Source organism: Mytilus galloprovincialis, chromosome 13, assembly GCF_965363235.1.
Source record: "Mytilus galloprovincialis chromosome 13, xbMytGall1.hap1.1, whole genome shotgun sequence".
NCBI lineage: Eukaryota > Metazoa > Mollusca > Bivalvia > Mytilida > Mytilidae > Mytilus > Mytilus galloprovincialis.
In genome coordinates, this window is record NC_134850.1 from 37,732,902 (window position 1) to 37,755,128 (window position 22,227).

General features: G+C 32.0%; 1 protein-coding gene across 1 annotated transcript in view; it reads right to left on the reverse strand.

Moving 5' to 3' along the window:
- Positions 1 to 1,670: 1,670 nt before the first annotated feature.
- The window catches only part of LOC143057489 (uncharacterized), a 52,711-nt gene continuing 32,154 nt past the window's right edge, over positions 1,671 to 22,227 (reverse strand). The window contains exons 19-34 of the mRNA XM_076230796.1: positions 21,822 to 22,016; positions 21,370 to 21,676; positions 17,130 to 17,543; positions 15,903 to 16,029; positions 15,348 to 15,442; positions 12,590 to 12,775; positions 9,971 to 10,151; positions 8,105 to 8,271; positions 7,401 to 7,528; positions 5,957 to 6,209; positions 5,202 to 5,373; positions 4,628 to 4,871; positions 4,254 to 4,371; positions 2,804 to 2,979; positions 2,212 to 2,371; positions 1,671 to 1,882 (exon numbers count right to left, since the gene is read on the reverse strand). Coding sequence (XP_076086911.1) covers positions 1,671 to 1,882; positions 2,212 to 2,371; positions 2,804 to 2,979; positions 4,254 to 4,371; positions 4,628 to 4,871; positions 5,202 to 5,373; positions 5,957 to 6,209; positions 7,401 to 7,528; positions 8,105 to 8,271; positions 9,971 to 10,151; positions 12,590 to 12,775; positions 15,348 to 15,442; positions 15,903 to 16,029; positions 17,130 to 17,543; positions 21,370 to 21,676; positions 21,822 to 22,016 — 3,135 coding nt within the window. The remainder of the gene's footprint in view (positions 1,883 to 2,211; positions 2,372 to 2,803; positions 2,980 to 4,253; positions 4,372 to 4,627; positions 4,872 to 5,201; positions 5,374 to 5,956; positions 6,210 to 7,400; positions 7,529 to 8,104; positions 8,272 to 9,970; positions 10,152 to 12,589; positions 12,776 to 15,347; positions 15,443 to 15,902; positions 16,030 to 17,129; positions 17,544 to 21,369; positions 21,677 to 21,821; positions 22,017 to 22,227) is intronic.

The window sequence follows — 22,227 nt, forward strand, 5'->3', positions numbered from 1 at the left end:
TTGGGGAGGGTATAAAAAAGGAATATCCAAAATGGGAAATACCATGGTATTTTAGGCAAATTCACCAGCAGTGGTGAAAAAAAGGCAAATTCTTTTGAAATAAGGGAAAAAGTTAGAATGTGCAAAAAAAAAGCTTTGGTTTTCAACCAATCAAAATGCAGCATTCTTAAATAAGGTGTAACTATGCTGTGAATACTGTCTTTTGTCCAAGTAAAAATAAGTAGCAAATATTCTTAAAAAAAACCCAATTATCTGTACATAACTCAGTTTGTTTATCTAATTATACATTTAAACGAACCAAGTTTTAAATTAAAAAAAAATCAACTTCTTTGAGTCAATTTAATTGCAAGTGAAAATAAATACCTTCACAATGGCTAAGGCACTAGTCTTAAAACTTAACTAAAGGAGATATATATCTATTAGAACAACTCATAAAGGAGGTGCAATTAAAATCTATTGTATATCTTCGAGTTTGTTGTTACCCATATTTCATTAAAATACTATTTATTACAAAACATATCCTACCATCTCCAGCAATATTTTGCTCTTCTATGTGTAAAATTCCATCAGATGAAAATGTGGTGACATCTTGTCCACCTGGAGTTGTCCCCACAGCCCATTCATAGTCGATGACACCATGAAGATGGCTCTCAAATCCTGTGTACTGTACACTGAGGGTAGATATATCTGACTGGTAATCTATGTCCACACCGATTTCAGATACAGGATCATGGTCTGTATTGTCAGTACCATCAATAGCTATACCTACAAAAAACATTAAAGGTAAACTGTACACTGACGGTACAAATACAAGACTGACAATGGATGTTAACATTAATGTCAGATCTAGATACAGGATTATATCTGTGTTGTCACTGCTATCAATTACTATACCTACAAACAAAGAAAAAGGTTTACACACACATTTTTTACCATACATAACTGACAATTCACACCTGCATGTTTCAAATGATTCATTAGTGATAATGTAGCTATATATACCTTCATTGTATGAATATTGCTTTAAATAAGACTGTTAAATGTCCTACAACTCTGTTATGACAAACCTGAAATGTTCAAATTTAAAGAGCAAGCATGCATTCACAAATTGAACAACATTTTTTAATCTGTCCAAAGGGAAATAACTGAAAAACAAGAATGTGTCCATAGAACACGACCCCCACTCCCACTATCATGTTCTATGTTCAGTGGATCCTGAAATTAGGGTCAAAACTCTAATTTGGAATAAACATCAGAAATATCATATCATAGGGAACATCTGTACTGAGTTTTAAGTTGATTGGACTTCAACTTCATCAAAACTACCTTGACCAAAAAACTTTAACCTGATTGGGACAGACGGACAAACAAATAAACCTGGACTTAAAAACAAAAATTCCCCTTAAGCCTCTTCTATTGAAGGTAGGACATAAAAATGCTAAAAATTTGTATTCCTAATTACTTTTAATAAATGTTATTTTCATTCATAATTAATATTTCCAAGGGGCATAACTCTTGAAAATATTTGATATGTAAAATTATAAAAAAAAAATCAACATAGTTTCCTTAGTTTTTTCTGCCAAGCGACATGCATTTGTTTTTGGAGCCTTATCTATCATCTCAACTAAATGAGGTTAAAAAAAAAATATTAACCACAAATAAACTATGTGTCATCCATTAATACCTGGTCTATCTGATTCAACCACCACTATAGGTGTAGACGTCACTGGTGAACTTTCTAGGCCTGCTCCATTTATTGCCACTAAACTGACATAATATACTGGGGTCTTGGTGTCAATGTCACTGACTCCCAGTGACAACCCATCAACATATGTTTCTTTCTTTAATCCTATATCTGTCCATGACTTCACCTCATCTCCACCTTACAATAAGAAATCATAATCAATAATTGAATATTCTTAGCTCTGAGTAGATCTAACAAACTATTTATAACAAGTATAAATAATTTGAAAAAACCCTAGAAAAACAAGTCATGGGAGTAACAAATACACTGTAAGGCAAATATTTTTCACAGATACTTTATTTCACAATTAGCCCTTTCTTGGCCAATTTCCTTCATGTAGTTAGAAATTTGTAAAAAAAAGTTTTACATTATATTCACAACGATTTATATTCACGTTTTTTTTTCTACAAGAAAATAAAAAAATAAATGGATATTAAAAATTAGTTGGTTTACAGTAGTTTATTTACCTGGTGTTGTTCCAACAGCTATTTTAAAACTGATAATTCCTGACTGATGATCTGAAGCTTGCCATGCTGCCTTTATACCGTCTGTATCAGCTTGCCACACATAACCATATACAACTTGTTCTTCGTCATCAGCCAAGGTGTTCACATGAAGCCGACTAACCTGTTTATAAAAGTTTACAAGAAAATTACCACAAATTTAAACCCGACAAGTTTTTTCTTTAACTCTGCACCAATTTACAACTGTTCTGACCAATTGTTTATCTAGAATAAACAGCCATTTATTTTAATTATTTTTACCTCAACAAAGGTTAAATCAATTATGATATACAATTTTCATGAGGAAAGACTACAATCAAGCTTCAGTTTATTCCAATATCATCATAACTAACATTTCTATAATCTTTGTCAAATAGTTCAGAAAATGATTCAAAAGTGTCCATGTTTTCCACAAAGAAAATCAAATTATACATTGTATGTTCACCCTCCAAAAACAAGAGTCCATGTCACATTTTCCACTAATATAAATAAGCCATATAATTAAAACCATAATTGAATTATTTCTTCTTCATTTTAACAAATTTGAATTGCTTACAATTGGAGGAGTTTTGTCTATTTTCACACCATTTGTTTCAAAAGCTGCTACAAATCCTGCTTTATTAACAGCTCCTATTCTGATACTGTATACAGTGCCTTGCAGCAAATCTAGACTGGAGTCAACAAATTCATTTACAGTCTCGTCATCAAGCTGCATCCAATCATTTTGTGTTGCTAAAGATAAAAAATAAAATTAATGTGTTGATCTTTTGTTTAACCTTTGATGTTGGGTTGTTGTTTAATGGATGTTTATTCTGCATAATTTCTTTTATTCGCATTTAATAATCCTTATTTGTTGAAAACTAACACTTTAATGAACTGTCACATTCATTTTAATGGAATAGAATACAATCAGTACTAGTGTATATCATACAGATCATAAGGGGGGGGGGGGGCTGGGGGGCCTGGGCCCCTCTTTCGTGGGAAAAATTTGGTTAATTATATTGGGAATCATTGAAGCAAGGAAAAGTTCTGGATCCGCCACTGCAGATAATGTTTAACCCTTTTGCCGATGAGTACCGATTTACCGGGATTCACGATTCAGACAACTGACGTTTTACCGAGATCGGAATACCTCTTTTATATTTCCCGCTAAAAACAATGCAAACATGAGTTATCTTTTTTTGTTGAATACCCGAATGAAAGTGTAAACATGGTGCTTCTGTTTGTTTAAAACCTTGTCAAAATCAGAGGAAATTAACGGAATTTACGAGAATTTGAAATGGGGGAACATTTTTTTTGAAAGAATATGGAAGAGTTGAAGCCAAACTAGTATACTTTTTTGACATAAAATGTCGTTTCATGTACAAAACACTTGAAATGGACATCATTCAGTGTAAGGAATTTGTACAGCCTCATTAAATTGTTTAAAATTTTGCCGTTTTGGGTAAAAAAAATAAGATTTGGGGTCAAAGAGCAGAATTTTGAGAATTTCACCTAGATAATGCCGAAAATTTGAAAATTTAAATATTTTATGAGAAAAAATCATCAAAACATGAACAAAACTGTGAACATGATGTTAGTGAATGAAATAAAGACACAAATAACTACAGACAAGTTTTTATTGACATGTATTATGAATATCTCCCACTTGAGTAATAGTAGCCAGGGAAGCCATCGTCTCAGAGTAGCTCCTGTCTTGGCAGCTATCAGTGAAAGGGTTAAAACAAATGTTTTCATCTTATACAAGTTAAGACAGTATAGAGTCAAGAGTATCAAATTTGTTACTGTCTTCTCGAAGAGTTGGTATAGAATTAGAACAAGATCTAAACTTTGAAAATTTATTTAGGGGCCAGCTGAAGCCCACTGGTGCGGAATTTTCTAGCTGCCTTGAAGACCCATTGGTGGCCTTTGGCTGTTACCTGCTCTTTGGTCAGGTTGTTGTCTCTTTGAAATATTCTCCACTTCCATTCTCAATTTTATCTATCAAAAATAAATTATAAACTTACCTGGGAATATTAGTGATCTTATACTTTGATACTGTTCGTAAATCTGTATTTGGAAATGATCTAATCCAGATTCTTCATCAATAAATTTGAAGTTACATGACAGATTTTTCGTATCTGACTGTAAAGAAAAAAAAAATTTCTAATCAAAAACAAAAAATTGCTACCCTCTTATTACAACAATTTGAACCTTATCTTGTGAATATACTGCAATTATTCTACAAATCAAATGGAATATTATTGAAGTAAAGACATTAAATCATAAAAAGTCATTTAAATGACCCTGCAAAAAAACATTCATAAGACCACATCATTGCTAAATAATGAAAATGCCATTTTATTTTACCCCATAACTTACAATGTTATAAAGCACTGACCTGGAATTCTAGATCTTTATGTTGTACAAATCCATCTCCTAAATACAATAGGTTTGGTGGTGTAAGGTCTATAACATAGCCATCAGTAGAGGTGACTATAGAGTTATGAGCTCCATTTGTAGTACGAAGGAAAAGTTTTACTTTGTCTTTATGTTGAAAATGAAAATTCAGCCATTTTACACTCTCTGTAGTATTAGAATATGGCTCAAAATCTCTGGTAATTTTGTAGTTGTCAGTTAAGTTTCTGAAAAAAGACAGAAGTGAATAATGCAAAAACTTCATTAAGTTTTTCATAGAAATGCTTTAAACACATCAATGTAGTGTCTGTGACTCTTTTACTGTGCTTATGCATAATTATTTTTGGTTTCCCTATTTGATTTTGAGAATATCTGACGATGGCTGTATATTGTACCATGGAACAAGATGCTCTTAAAAGCTTTGACTCTCAGATCACATAATATGCATGTTTAATTCAATGAATATGCAATTGCTTGAAGTGAGAATTTTTTTTTTCAATTTTTAGTTTTGGTACAATTAACACTCCACCCAAAAACAAATAATAAAACAAACATACGGTGCTGCTTGAACTTGCACTTCATACTGTCTGATTGTTGATTCAGGATCATGGTAATCTTTCCATTGAACTTCCACTTTAGCTGCATTACCAGAGAACTGGATATCTTTAAAATCTGTCTTGTTTCCATCAATAACATGTCCAGAAACTGGCTCTGTTAGGTCTACAGTCACTGTAAAATCAGATACAAATAAATAACAGACACCAGATTTCACACAATAATGTGTTAGCTTCTAAAATACAGCAATTTGTATGTGCCAATATAGTATAATTCTTCTTAGGTCCATGATATTGAAATCAGTTTACATTAGGTCAAATAATACTTGTTAGAAGCCCAAGTAGTTATACAAAAATCATCAAATAAAAAATTGTTTACCTTTTAAGGAACTGTTTCTAAGAAACATACCTAACAAGATTAATGACCCATATCTATGTATTCTACTTCTTTTTCAGGTTTGTATCAATTTTCTTCAGACATGAATCTCAAGATATTTGTCAGTGATGAAACATAATATAGGGGGAATTTCTTATATAAGCTCTACAACTAACTAAGCAATGGAGTGTGGTTTTGTTGTATTATTTCTAGGGAAAAACCAGAGAACTCTATTTGTCAGAAAAGACTGTCAAACATCCAAACGTACTATCCATATTGATTTGTGTCCACACTTATTTCTAGGGAAAAATATTTTTATTTTTGTTATTTTACTAATCATATGATTTTTTATAGTATGTAGATAAGCAGGTAGTTTTTTTACCTCCATTAGAAATAGCTGAAACATTTTTCTGATTATTAGCGCCATTAAATGCCCACACAGTTGTGAAGTAAGTATGTCCATGTTCCAGATGGTTTTCTGGAGTAAGATCTACACAAGCTTCATGTGTTGTCCTGCTGTACTCAGTCAAGTTAGCAATGTCTGTTACATTTATCTGTTTGACAGAACTAACACTGACCAAATACAATCCAATACCAGACTCAGGGTCATAGAAATGTAACCAATTAGCACATATCTGAAAAACAAAAGTAGCAGGTATTCAGACTCAACATGAAACACTGATCCATTCATCAGCACACAAAGGATATAGGTTCAATTTGTAAATACAGCTGTTTCATAAACTCTCTTTTTGGGAGTTTTTAATATTCATATATATTTTGTTTTGTTTACCTACTGGTTTCTGTTATGATCTCTATGTTTCATCTCATAGAGACATAACTTGGGAATGTTAAAAGTATAAATAAACATAAATAGTGGTTGCCTCGAATTTCAAGGAAGACTTCAAGGGGTAGTACAGAATTCTAGTTGAAGTTCAAACTGGGCATATAGATGTTGAAAATATACTGCACAGCCATAATATTTTATCTTTGAAAAAATATTAGTGCATATGAGCTTACCATTCTACGATATAATTTTTTTCAAAACTTCATAATAAAAGTGGTAGTTTTAGCAGTTAAAGGACTTTCAATGGGAAATTGCACTGCCTTATATTTACAGAAATAAAACCTATATTGGGTAAAAAAAGAAAACATGTAGAATTTCACCAAATGTGGCTTAACTATCTTCAGAGTTTTAATGAAATTAACTCAAATATAAAGTTATATAAATGTTTCATGGCGATTGAACAATCCTTGGCCTTTACTATGATGACTAAGCATAAATTCAGTTTACAATATGCATAGTATACCTAAATCCCTGTATGCAAAGTAAATTCATAATATATAAAATTTGAAAATGCTCATTTGAAATTTCAATTGTTAAGCAGTCCTTATATTCACTCTTCGCAGTCATTTAAGCTCATAGATCCTTGATGAATATTGTTGTTGGTGTGATTTCTTCCTATTGAACCCCACAAGTAAGCCTTAACACTTGAATGTGGTTTCTTGTAACAGTGGCATAAAAACTACAAGCTTGAGGTACATAAATACCTAAATAAAGCTAACAATAGTGTGTTCTATTCTAAAAATGTTCTAAGTCTTAATATTCAATATTCAGAGAAACCGCAGAACTATTTTGCAAATTTGAGGCCCCACACACAAAAACAGATTCCTGCAGTCAGTTCTGTAAAACTTCTAGTGAATTCTTATATCAGACTGGTTACTTCATACATACAGTTTTTTGTACCAAAATAATTTACTCATGTGTGGGTCTATCATGAATAGACATGGTCATCAAAAACCCCAAATGTAGTACTAAGTACACTTACAGTATCTGAATACTTTGTGTACAATACATCTTCACCATACAAAGATCCGTCCATTACAGATCCAGAAAATGGTGCAGTTTTGTCATTAATAATAGGTGTATCAGCAACAACAATAGTACGCATGTCAACTAAAGAATACAATAAAAAACAATTGTTTAAACTATCAAATTAATCTATTTTCTGTGAAGACCGATATATCTAAAAAAAAAAAATTCATAACATTGATATACTTTGCATTTCAACATTTTCACCAAAATTATAAGTTCAGAATGGCATAATTCCTAGAAAAAATATCAGAATCATTATTTCCTGTTGATATACACATCTACATAGTATGTCCTTATTATCTACAAAGTTTTATGAAATTCTGTAGTGTGATTTTCATATTTTTCGCTTTAGTTTATGAAATACCATCATATTTTAAAGGAACATAGATATGATAGTTCTATTGTTTCAAAAGACAAAACTCACATTTTAGGAGTAACTGTTTCTATTGTTTCAAAAGACAAAACTCACAGTTAAGGAGTAACTGAGAATTTCATTAAATCCATCCTTCTAATCTGTTTGTTAAGTAAGATATCTAAGAACTTGAGGTTTGGTTCCAAATTTTAAAAGAAAATATACTTATTAGGCAAAAATATGAGGTATATGAGCAGTGAACAGCAAGAGGGAAAACACTAATAAATTAAATAATAATAAATTACCATAATTGATTACTCTGATTTTCAGCCAGATGGGAACACCATCAGTTAGAATTCTAACAAGTGTTATGTTAGAATCAAATGAAAGTCTGATCCATTTCATCTCTACACAATCTCTCTTTGACCTCCCTAAACATATGTCATTGAATTCCAATCCAGAATGTGGATCACTAAAAATAAGGATATACATTGTTAAAATACCATAAACAATATGTGAAATAGGGAAGATAAAGATCCTGGATTAAAAAAAGGAAAACAAATAATGTGTTCTGTCTGATTGATGGAAATACCTTATGATTTTATAAAATTTAATATTTTGGCGTTTTTGGATAGATCTAATCAGTTTATCTATGTATGTACTGATAATATTCAACGCAATTTCTAAAACTATTTGTTAACCCTTTCCTCCATTGACATTTTTTTTACACATACTTGATTCGCATAGGATTTTTCCAATTAAAAAAAATTATCAGGTTTAAAGTATCAATGCATTGCAAAAAGAAATATTTCCTCAATGAAATTCCAGTCAGATATTCTCTTGAATACCCTTTTTATATTAGATACAAATTTTATTAGGTCTGATAAAGATTTTCCCTAGGTAAGACATTTCAACTGAGGCACTACACAGGCTCAAAACTTGAAAAGGCGTCATTATGGAGTAAAGGGGGTGGCGTCAAAAAGCGGGACATGATGTTGGAAAGGGTTAAGTGAAAGCAGTCTATCATTAAAATTTAAAGAAGAACAGATAGGTTTTAATAAAACTGAGAATGGAAATGGGGAATATGTCAAAGAGACAACAACCCGACCAAAGAGCAGATTGTTTAGATCTGTCACTGAGGATGTTAGCTAAGCTAGCATGTCTGCATAAGATTAAAAAACAAGAATGTGTCCTCAGTACACGAATGCCCCACTCGCACTATCATTTTCTATGTTCAGTGGACCGTGAAATTGGGGTAAAATCTCTAATTAGGCATTAAAATTAGAAAGATCATATCATAGGGAACATGTGTACCAAGTTTGAAGTCGATTGGACTTCAACTTCATCAAAAACTACCTCGACCAAAAACTTTAACCTGAAGCGGGACAGACGGACGAACGAACGAACGGACGCACAGACCAGAAAACATAATGCCCCTCTACTATCGTAGGTGGGGTATAAAAAAGAGTCTTCACTCTAAGGTTAACTTATATGTACTGGTTACGACTGCATCCATCTGTACACTTGTAAAACAAACAACTTTCATATTCCCAGATTATTATTTTTTAAGGCTTCAAGTATTTTATACAAAGAACTTTAAGTAACTTAAGGAATGACTGTAACATTTTTTCTGGTTATGAAGAAATAACCCCAAACATGAGGTGCACACTGAATAACCTGTGTAGTGGGTTATTCAACAGTGTGCACCACATTTTTTAGGTTATTTAGATTAAAAGTCAATAGTCAAATCAACTTTCTAAGAATCTAAATAAATTGTTGCTTTGTTTGGTTAAAAAATCATGATTTTAAGATGATTTCAAAACTTTATGGTTTGAGGGAATCATGAAAATAAATTAAACAAGAATGTGTCCCCAGTACACTAATGCCCCACTCGCACTATCATTTTCTATGTTCAGTGGACCGTGATATTAGGGTAAACTCTCTAATTTGGCATTAAAATTAAAAAGATGATATCATAGGGAACATGTATACTAAGTTTGAAGTCGATTGGACTTCAACTTCATCAAAAACTACCTTGACCAAAAACTTTAACCTGAAGCGGGACAGACGGACGAACGAACGGACAGACGGACGAACGGACGCACAGACCAGAAAACATAATGCCCCTCTACTATTGTAGGTGGGGCATAAAAATATAGCAAAATACTAACCTAGAGTTGTGCTTTGCTCTGATGGTGGAGGTTATTTCGTTGTAGCTTATATCATAAATTTCCAAGGCTAAAGGTGGTGAGTTATCTACAGAAATTGGTGTGGAATGACAAACAGTTGTAGCCAATGGACCTCCATATTCTACATTATTCAACGCTCTAACTGATATATAGTATCTGTCATCTGCAATATACAAAAAGTAATGTTAATCAAAGAGCAGATTGCTCTGAGGGATACGATTGCCATTGTTTTCATTGACACATGTATACATGTAGCTGGATAATATTATTTTCAAAACTAATTCAACTGCACATGTAAAATGTAATTTACGTAATCTGAATAGTAACAAAATAGCCAATCCCGGTTAAAAGTGTATGAACAATGTACTTAGGCCTATTGTGTTTTATTTTTGTACTATCAATTCCAAGTTTACTTTCCACAGCAGTCACTGAGACTCAGAGTGAGAAGTATTTCACTTCGTATATTATCACCTATTTTCCTACGTTAATTCTAGGAGAAACCCCATTCCTAACTCTATATATTTAATTTCCTTTGGGTCAGTGATCATGACTCCTTTCCGTACACATTCCTCGGTTTAAATTGCGATCGTTTTTAAAATAATACGACGTTTATCGGCAGAACGAGTTAATTTTTCTCAACATAATGTTTTGGTTGAGGAATCACGGAAGTGACTTCCGGAAGGGAGACAACTCAAAACAATAATATGGAAGACTTCATTTCACCTGAAGGGGTGTTGAAAATAAATCTTAATGATGTGGACTAATTTATTTTAATTTAAATGATGCATATGATTTACCCCTTGAAGTCAAGAAAACTATACGCATGCAGTGGTCTCGCTAGCCCAAAATAGAAGGGCGCCGCGCCCTGGGTGCCTTCATCCGCGCCCTGTGTGCCTTCATCCGCGCCCTTCTGCCCTGACGTCTTTTTCCAAAATTATCTAGTGCCGTTTTGGTAAAATTGCCTTTTGTTTCATCGATTTCTGATCTCCAAGTTAATTACATATCTGACACCTGTGTGATTGCCCCCAGGTTAATCATGTCATTATAATCAATTACAATGACAAAGACTTCAAAGATGTTAATATCTAGGTAATTTAATTAGGACAATGTATCTTTTTGTCATACGTTTGATGAATGTGTCAGCGAGTGTGTTTAGCTTGGGTCGGCATTTTCGATTTCCAAGTCCCAATGGAAGAGTGTATAAATGAAGACTTTCATGACTTTAGAATTGAATTTAAGTCATCTAAATAAAACTATGCCTTCACAGAAATGCCTTCCATCTCAACTTGTTAGCGACAAGCACAGTTTTTAATTAACGCAAACGTGTTGGAAATTAATTTTGGAGTTACTTCCCCTGTTTTAGCTTATTACAAATTTGTGCTCTAAAAATATTATCTAGTATCAAAAAAAGGAATAAAGAACCAATTGAATATATAATAACATAATAATGTTACCTTAAGGATATCAACTGTCTATGAACATATTAAAAAAAATATATTGCAATTTCTGTTTGATAATTATACTTTTAGCAATCCATGTTCTAAACATTGATAAATTAGTAATACACAAAAAGTTAGAGATAATACGTTTAAAAAGCTGAAATTCTTATAAAGATAGAAAAAAAATTCTTCGACAATGGGTAGAGTGAAGCTAAACTATAAACACATAATATGTTGATGAAGATGTACTATATAATTCATAACTACACAAACAATGAAATAAAGACTATAGTTAAAATGCATCTTTATTTAAAAAAAAAAACATATACAGTAAAAAAAAGAGATTCGTTAACTCGTGATACACACAGAAACATAGACAAAAAAAATAGCAGTGCCTTTTCTTATCATAAAAAGTGCCCTGCCCTCCACTGGCACCCTGCCCCTTTTGATTTCTAGCTAGAGCACTGCGCATGCGCATAATTACCTTAACAAACCCTGTAGTAAGAACGTATATTAAACCTAAATGGTTTTCTATTTTTTATGGAAGTACAATATCAAATATCAGTTTAAAAACGGTGATCTATAAGTAAAACTCAACTTCAGTTCTTTTATGACAGAAATAGATTTATCGGAATTCAGACGGAACTCTCGCATTTTTATCACAACTGGGGAATTCCCTCTGACGTGTTTCTAAATTAATAAAAACACTTAATATAAATACTGCTTGATTCTGATTTTCTGTGTTGTTAAAAACACGCATATAAGTCAAGGGAAATATCAAACATGAAGATTATGAAAAGAACATTATAGGAAAGTTGTTAAAGTTCAATCCCTTTGTTTGTTTTTACCTTTTAAAGCAAGACAATCATAAGAATCTGAGACGGTCCTTAATGTTTAGAATAAAATGGTTGACGTGAGGGCATTGTCCTGAGCCACTGGTATAAGTCTACAGATTGCTTGAAAGCAATCATATCTCAAAAACAAAAGTAAGACCCAGTCCAAGCTGACTAAAATAAACTATGTAATTGTGCTTTCAGACTGTTGAATATCAAATCAATGAACATACTTTTATTTTTCAGGTTTGTAATCTTTATTATTTTTTATGAAACATGAAATTAATGAAAATGATGTTTTCCTTTTAATTTCAGATAAGGTTTATCACCTGGCAGTGTTTTATATGGAGCAGGAATAGGATAAATTGTAGCAGTATGAGTCCACTGGGATACCTCAAACAGATGTTTATGTGGATCATAATGTGGATGTATCAAATCGTCACAGACACTCTTTCCAACAAATATTGCATAACCCAACAGTCCACTTTCTCTATCTATGAATCCATCCCAGTTAGCTGTAAATAAAAAAAAAAGGGTGAACAAGAATGAATGTCCTTATTACACCATACACTGCCCACTCTTGTCCATTTTCATGAACAGTGAACAGAAAAATCTTGGAGAAAACCCTAATATCCTAACTAAAACTAAACATCATTGAGGGGGAGCTGGATGATCTCTGGGAGTCCCACTGTAAATAATGTACAAAATTTGTTTGAATAAGCTGATTTTTAAAGTTAATACATGGTCTTGTTATATACAAAGCTTGATTTTTTTCTAGGTTTTATGAGTAAAAGTGTTTAATTTAACTGATAAATATCCTATAAAATTTGAAATCATAACAGTTGTCAAGATATAGACCAAACACAATCTTTACCACAGGACATGGGGTAACTCCCAAGTCAAAGTGAACTGCAGTTCTTTAGCAGTTAATTAGCATTCACAGTTCCCACTTGACAGCAGTTATTTGGCAGTTTATTAGCATTCACAGTTCCCACTTGACAGCAGTTCTTTGGCAGTTTATTAGCATTCACAGTTACCAAATATAAGGCAATGATTAATTTGCATAAAGGCATTCCAATAGCATTCCATAGCTGTTTCTTAGCAGTTTATTTAGCCTTCACAGTTCTTTGGCAGTTATTTTTAACGAAAAATTTAAATGAGATCTGAATATTCATGAGAACTGCTATAATAACAGCTATCAAATAATGAATATTCATGAGAACTGCTATAATAACAGCTGTCAATAATGAATATTCATGCCAACTGCTAAGTTTTACATCCTAATATGGTTTTATAAACTGCTAATAACTGCTGTGGAATGCTATCAGATCTGCCAAAAGTTGCAATAGTAATAAGTAATACAAAGGCGACACATGAATACTGGTAATCAATATACAGTGTACAAGATATGAAAGCAAAAATTATTAATATTTTACTGTAAGTCTTATGTGAAATTTCAAAAAGTTGTACTTAAACTTATATTTGTAATTAGAGCAGTAACAATACAATCTAATAACAGACTTAATTTTAAGGGAATGTAAAAAAAAAAAAAAGAGTAGCACTTACTTTAGCTGGTCTTAGACCCTTTATTAATTATATAAGTGGCCGTAATGATATAGGAACAATTAAAAATGCACTTTAATTATCAAAACTTTTAAAAAAGCAACTTATTTAAGAGCTATTACTGCTAAGAGGCTTATCACTACCTTGACTAAGTGATTTTCAAATAAGAACTTATTTCATTGTTAGCATTATTTTATTACCAAACATGCCAAATGTACTGTTTTTATTCTATTAAATGTGGACCAAAAGACAACAGTTATATCCTCTTTCTCTTTTTGAATTTTAAACAAATAAATTCTTGATACATGTAATATATATTATGTTTCTTTTTTCTGAATCAAACTAAAGTAAAATTATATATTATAAATTAATTTCATTAAATTGATTGTTTGGACAATTTTAACCAATCAGCTATTTGCAGTCTAGGTTTACCTATGAATTCCCTCCCCCTTTTTTCAACTCTCGAATATGATTAGATTTGTTTTTTTAACAAAATGATTGATTAAAATAATCATATCTAATTTTTTCAAATAACATCTTGAACTGTAAGTATATATATGCTAGTATTCTAATACAATCCTGTCAACATCAGATATTCTATTTAGGTAAACAACTATCCCCCCTTTTTGTGGGCTTTCTGTATGATTTCTGTTTCCCCCAACAAAGTTATGTCAGAATATACACAAGCATTAACTGTAACGTTCAACTTACTGTACTGCAGGTGTGTAAAAGTATTCAATTCATCCAAAATTAAGCTTATAAATGACAAAAATACAGTTTTTCACTAGCAAGTATTTCCACACAACATGGAGCCAAAACATTGCAAAATGCACATTTGAAAATGATCAAATTATCTTCAAATAAATGTTTAACTTCAAGCTGAAAACATAGCCAGATCCAAGCATTTTTATAACAAAGATTAATAGGTCAACTGCTATCGAACTGCTGTCATAACTGTTGTCCTGACTGCTAAGAGGAATGCTAAGATGAATGCTAAGACGAATGCTAAGTCGAATGCTAAGATGAATGCTAAGACGAATGCTAAGCCGAATGCTAAGAAATGGTGAAATGTGACAGTTTTTCAAACTGCTATTAGATTGAATGCTTAGAACAGCTAAAGGACTGCTAAAAATATGAAGAACTGGCAAATAACAGCTAAAAAACAGCTAATAATAGCAGTTCAGTTTGACTTGGGAATTATATATTAATATTATTGTCAGCTGAAAACTATACCTTTCACCTTGCAAGTTATACATACATTATAACACAGTGACACCCTCTGGTGTTGGTTAATGTACAAGTATAAAGTATGAAATCCTAACAGTTCTCAAAATATAGAGCATACACAATTTGTTACTGACAGACAGATTTGTCAATATAGGGTGACCCACCACTCTTATTAAAACCTGATTTGCTACAGATTGAAATAGGACTCTGATTCCAAAGAAAGATAACAGCAGCTGAAAATTAAAATATCAACTAAAAATACATAACACAATAAGTTTTATTCCTAGATATAAATACCTGAAATGTATGTGTTGTGTCTTGTGTACAAGAGATCTGTCTTTGGCTCCAATCCATTGAAAACTGCTTTGGAACCTGGGCCATCTACTATCAATCTGCAACAGTTAATTTAATATTCATTATTAATAAAAAAAAAAAAATAAGCACATTGCACATAATATCTGTGCATACATGTACATAATTATGCAAAACTGGAAAGAAATTGCACTTTAAATTTAAAAGATACTACTGTCTTTACATTAAAAAAAGTTCATGTCAGCAAAATATCAATGCAGGTAAGACTATACTGCAAAAAAAAAGAAGACAAGTTGCACAAAAACAAAATATGTAAATTTTGCTCTGGATATTGGGCTGTGTTAAAATCAACTAAAGCTTCTACACAATTTTCTTAAAATTCAATGAAGGGTTTGATAAAGTTATTGATGTTTTAACAAACTTTAACTGTAGACTGAACCTAAATGTGATGGGCAAAAAGAATTATGTAGGCTTGCTATGTTTTGTTCCTTCAATAGGCTACACAAGAAAGCATCAACATTATATGGTTGAAAGACATACCTGTGATTTTTTATATTAGGATTAGTTCCGTCACAACGTAAAACCCAGTCAGGTCTGTGTACCTCGGGAATGATAGACAGACAGTCAACACGCAGAAGGATGTCTTTACCGGAATTTCTAATATCTCCTGAAAAAATGTTTTATATAATGCATTGAGATAAGTTCCCAAAAGTTACCTTGGAACCCTGTGTCTATTGCCATTTGCTGCTGTCAGAGTTAAAGTGTTATGTTAATTGCCAAAACTAAGTATATTTATCAGACAAATAAATAAAAGTAATCAAACTTTTTCTTCAAGTGCTATTCTTTGATCTTGATGAAACTTTTGTCCGAGTAGCATTACCTTTCAAATATTGAAAAAGTCATTAGTTTCTGAAAAACTTTAATCTAAGACTGTAACTTAATTTCAAATGCAAAAAAAAACAACTAAGGAATAAATAGATATATTAAATAAAACATATGTCAAATTTTGCTTTGATTACAGTCTTTTCACCATAAGATACTTCTGTCCAAAATTCAAACAATTACATGAAGTTTGGACAAAACTTATATTGATGTATAGAAATATTATCCACAGGCTGAACAGAAATGTTTGAACTAGTACTTTTTTATTTTTTTATTTCATAGTTGTGCTTAAATCTTAGATGTGCCCAAATTTAAGTAATGCTTAAGTTTTAGCATATTAATTGGTGTAGTTTATGAGTGCTATGCATGTATTTCAATATGCCCGTGCTGTATCTATGCATTATAATATATGCTACATGTGTATATTATCTGCATGCTCTCTTATTCAATGTAGTGTGTATTCTAATACTTATTCAATAAAAAGCTTTCAAGAACTTATGTTGTTCTTTTATATGTCAATCAAATCAAAATAAAACTTTTGTAGTCATATATTCTCTATTCTGTATGTAAATCCTATCTAGACTCTCTGTAATTATAGATTATCGTTGATCAACGAGATTGATTTTTTCACTTGAGCCGGGACGGCAAAATCGAGAAAGGCAATCGAGATGAGATGACCAATGATAATCTGTTTATCGCTGTTTTACCTTTGACGACATTGTCAATATAATGTCAATTTCATTAGCAACACCACATGCCTCCTTAGTTTCTAGTGATAATTTTCCATCAAGCGAGTAGCATGATATGAAAAATTATCACAAAAAAAGATCAAAGGAAAAATTCACAAAATAGCAATAATGCAATATAATTATATATATATATTACCTGTAGTCGGTGTAGTCAAATCAACAAGGACACCTTGAGTGTTGATTATAGATGTATATCCAAGATAATTCCTAACAAGGAAATTCACAAAGTAAATCGTGTTGTGTTGTAACTGTATCTGGTCAAAGTTGAACTGTTTAGTCTTTCCTACACCCAATCTTTCATAATGGGAAAAATATCCTGATCGTGATCTTTTAAAATGGTATCCCTCGATGGCTTCAACAAGTTCACATGCTCCATCTGTAGAGTCAAAATTAAAACTCATACATTTAGTTGGTGGCAATTCAACACATGCTCTTGCACAATCTCCAGATGAGTGATGGTAGGAGTCCTTGCCTGCTTTTGGTCCGACTAATTTTCCTGTGCGTGGGCTAGTAAACATTCCAAACACCTTTCGATTAAGAGGATCAGACTCTAAAAAAAATCATATATAATTCAAAAACACAATTTCTACAATGATTCTTATCAAAACAAAATATTGCATCCAAACATTGTTGCTGTGAGTTGTCCTGAAATTGAAGTTCCAAATGAAAGAGTATTCTAGAAAATTATACATAAATATAACAGCATATGTTCCTAACAGAATAAATGGTATAGAATATTTGATCTAACAGGAATAAAGTTATGACTTCATATTTCTTTACAGTTTTTCATTCAAAGCAGTTGTTGGAAACTCTCTTTTCAAGTACTGATAAGAATATATGCATGCAGCTTTGGTTAACAATTAAGTTTATCTCTTTTTTATCTTATTCTAGCAGAACTTTGTCATTTAAAAGGAACATAATAAACAGTCATGGGCTTTGCTCATTGTTGAAGGCTGTATAGTGACCTATAGTTGTTAATTTTTGTGTCAATTTGTCTCTTCTGGAGAGTTGTCTCATTGGCAATCATACCACATCTTCTTTTTTTTATAAGAAAACTCTAATTGAAAGAAGTCTCAATGCAGAATATTAATATTCATTAAATGATCTAATATTGAAGCATCAGTGGTGCCATTAGCAAGGTCATCCGACATTAAGGATTGTGTTCCCTTGTGTTGATTTAATGCTAAACATATGGAAATGTTATAGAAAATTCACAGCCTTTATCCTTGTACTTTCATATTTGGCAATTTAATGACTGATAGATATAGGATTACTGCAATCAGTGCTAGCATTGATTTCCTTAAAACAATTTTATTCATGTAGTTATTGGTTAAAACAATTAATCAAAGAGCTGAAAGCTCTGAGGAAAAATGATGCCACTGCCTCTAATATTGGGATATTTTTTATGCAAGTCTTGATTTTCACATACCGTGATAAGTTTAACATTGCAACATGTCTCGTAAGCATATACATGATATTCGTATATGTGTGTGTAAAGTGAAGATGACAACTGACTGTTTTTTTTTAGTACAAATGAATAGGTCAAGAGTCAAGACTACCTAAATGATCTACAGTATCCAATGACTACTGGTTGGTTTTTTTTGTACAAATAAATAGGTCAAGACTACCTGAATGATCTACAGTATCCAATGACTTCTAGCTGTTCTTTTGTACTAATAAATAGGTCAAGACTATTTCAATGATCCACAATATTGAATGACTATTACATATGACTTTGCATTCTTATACAATTTTTAACATTTTTATACTGATATTTTCATTTTTTTTAAATTTTTGAATGTGAAGTGTGGCACATTGATACATTTAGTAAAATTTTTTTTTATCAGAACAGTAAATAGAAATAGTAAATAATGCTCCCAAGGTCATATGTTATAGGACTAATTACCCACATACTCGTTAAATAAGTTACTAGTGACATAGTTATTTCTGTTACTTGAAGCAAATTCTATTTCTGTAGATTTACACAATAGCATAATATTGTTATACTAGTTTTATTTCACCTTGAAGATTAGACAAATACTCCTTAGATTTGTTTTTCTCATGTCAGTCAGGGTGCTTTATATCAAACTTGAAACCACTTCTCTGCCATATTTATATTTTATAACAACTCTGCCCATGATCCATATAATTGATAATCATTCTTTAACCATATATCATAGTAAGCTTGTTTTTTATTTTGCACTAACCCACCATCTTTCATGTCAAATTTATGTCTCCATTTAAGTTTATGCCATTGAACCGTCATGGTATTTAACACAATTCCAAGTAATTATGCTGTTATAGTGGGTAACCATATATTCAACTTGGGTGGCATTCCAGTTATTGAAATTTGTGTCAGATCAGAACAATGAATTAGACCTTTACGAATTGATCTCATAATTTAATATGGAGCCATAGTATGCGACCCCTGCCCGGTAACAAAAATAAACAAGCTTGAAAGGATACATGTCAAAATTTATCACCAGAGATTACAAGTCAAGAGAGGACGGATATGTCCCCAAAATGCTTGCCAAACTGGAACTACAACTAGATCTCCAGTCAAGGACGAACAAGGCGTTGAAGCCAAAGTTAGTATTTATGTAAAAAGTAGTTGAGGGGCTAATTCACGTTATTGAACGAATTCCTCAAAAAAGCATGTTCGAAAAGAACCATAACTGCCGAGAAATTCAAAGAATACCACGCAACAACTATTGTGGAAAAGCAAGTGAAGAATAACTCTAACTGTGAGTGTATTGACATTCCACCAAGTAAAATACCGCAAAATAACCAAACTCATCCTTTGTAAGACAGTGATCGCATCAAGAGAGCTTCAAATCTGTTCTCACGCCCTGCCAATAAATCGGCACCGCTCTCTCAAACCGTTGTATTAAATCCAGCATAGATATCGACAATTTATTCACATGTCATACAGATACAGTCTGTTACAGACTCTGCTGCTGTAACTTTGTAAACAAAGATTGAGTCGGGCCCAGTCTGCGTCCTTAGCCACTAGCCCCATGCCCCAGACTAGTATTAAATTTTCAGCTCAGACTAGTAGATTTTTTTTATCGCTAGCGGGGGGCTGCCCTACTGAACTAGTAAGAAATATAATGTCCTATCTATGTTATTTGAACATATTTGAGGTTTAGATTGACAAGTAATGCAGAAAAGATCGTGAAATTAATGTGTAAGAACGTAACGAAGTCTTAACTATGGAGATCGATAATTATACATTTATCCTGAGAAAGTGAAACAGAAACGTAAACCAGTCGCAATATTCCTGGTATTTCGATCTGTCTTATAACCAGTAGAAAGTGGACTGAACACAGACACATTATATTTTCTTATAATAAAAGCAGTTGTTAAATGTAAAACAAAAAGACTATCAAGTTTTCCCCTGATCAATTATATATCTTTAATGTTTTAACAATGTTTTAGTTTTACTTCACATAATCAATAAAAGTATAAAAATAGATTTATGAGTATCTTAACAACATCATGTTGGTACACTTCGATCTTTTTGGCAACAAGAAGGACCAGAGACCATGTGTCATCAGACGATTCATACGCAACACGTTTGTATAACCATATTACTAATTTCCAAATATTCAAAACTTCATAAATCTGGATAAAGACTAGTATCTATCCAATGCATGTCAAGATGATTCCAATTAATACTTTTTTAATGGTTGTTAAGTTGAAATGGTAAGAAAGGCTGACATTATTTAGGAGAACTACCAAGCGTGGTAGGCAGAGAAATGTAATGGAAGTTCAGGTCAATATTATTGGAAACATGCCGCTGAAAGCGTCATTTTCCAAAAATATGGACCAAATCAAGTACACCTTTTAGGGTTCCCTCAAATTTAGTGACCTAGCACGAGGTATTTTGGAATTACAGGTTGATTAGAACTTTTTGTAAAAAATAAACACAAGCACATCATAGAAAAGCAAGTAAGTAATCTATGTTTCAAATTTTATAACAAAAATCTCTGCGGATTTTCTATAAATATCTTGATTTATTTGCCACAAAGTACTCTTCTATTAAATGCAATGAAACAGTAAACAATGATGATTTGCATCAAGTTTCCCCATGGTATATGTACAAAATGGCCTATCTCTATTATTCATTATACCTGTAGTCTTGATACAATTGAAGTTTGAAAAGTTCGTACAAAAATGGCAACAGAAGGGGTCATATAAACCTTAAATCATTATGTTTAATCTTTCATTACAATGTTTTATTCAAACTTACCAATTGTATAAAACTCACTTTTCAAGTATTTATAGGGTCATATTGTCATGCCTCTCATCTAGCTATTTTTTTATTTAGTTTTCAAGATCCTTTATATATAGAGAGAGAAACATATACCAATTACCTGCAGTAATATGATTTATATTGCTTTGGTCAAGTTCAACATCTTGCCATGGAACAATCTGTTCACCCCATATGTCTTTTCCATAACCCATTGCCACTTTTGTTTCTACAAGCTCTGAATCTTCATAAACTGTTACTGAAGCTTTAATAACTGATGGGTTACTGGTTGTCTTGTAATCTTCATCAAATCTTCCACCAGGTGGGGTTATATCATATGTTGATAGGTCACATGAAGCTTTGGACTTTTGACCAGAGTCATTCTCAGCAGTTACAGTAAAATACAGCGGAACACCAGATGCTTTTAAAACCTATTAAAAAAATTGTCTTCTTAAAAATTACAAACTACTTACAATAATTGCATTAACTCAACACAACTATAAAACATAATATGAAGATGCATGAACAACTGAGCAAACTTTTCCTTTGATTTCAAATAATATTTTTTTTACAAACCTCTGACAAAATGGTAGCAGGTCCTGCCAGTTCTCTATTGTTTAATACATCTCTACCACCAGGTACAGTTCCGACATCCAAGTATAACCTGACACCACTTCTGTCATCCCCAGCATGGATAGAAATTTCAAACTGAGGCTCTGTGTAATCCTGATCAAGAATTTGTCTTACCAAACAATTTGCTGTGGAACGCTTCTGAAATTTTTTATAAACAGTTTGATTAAGGTATGATATGTAAAACATAAATTGTGCAATTCGGCCAATCAGTTTCAACTTAATAAGAAACACTTATATCATTGAAGAAAAAAGTTAATATGGATCGAGCTATACAATGTAATTACATAAAAATAAATCCATGCTTACAAGTATTAATTAATTGAATAAGAATATTAATTGAATAAGAATA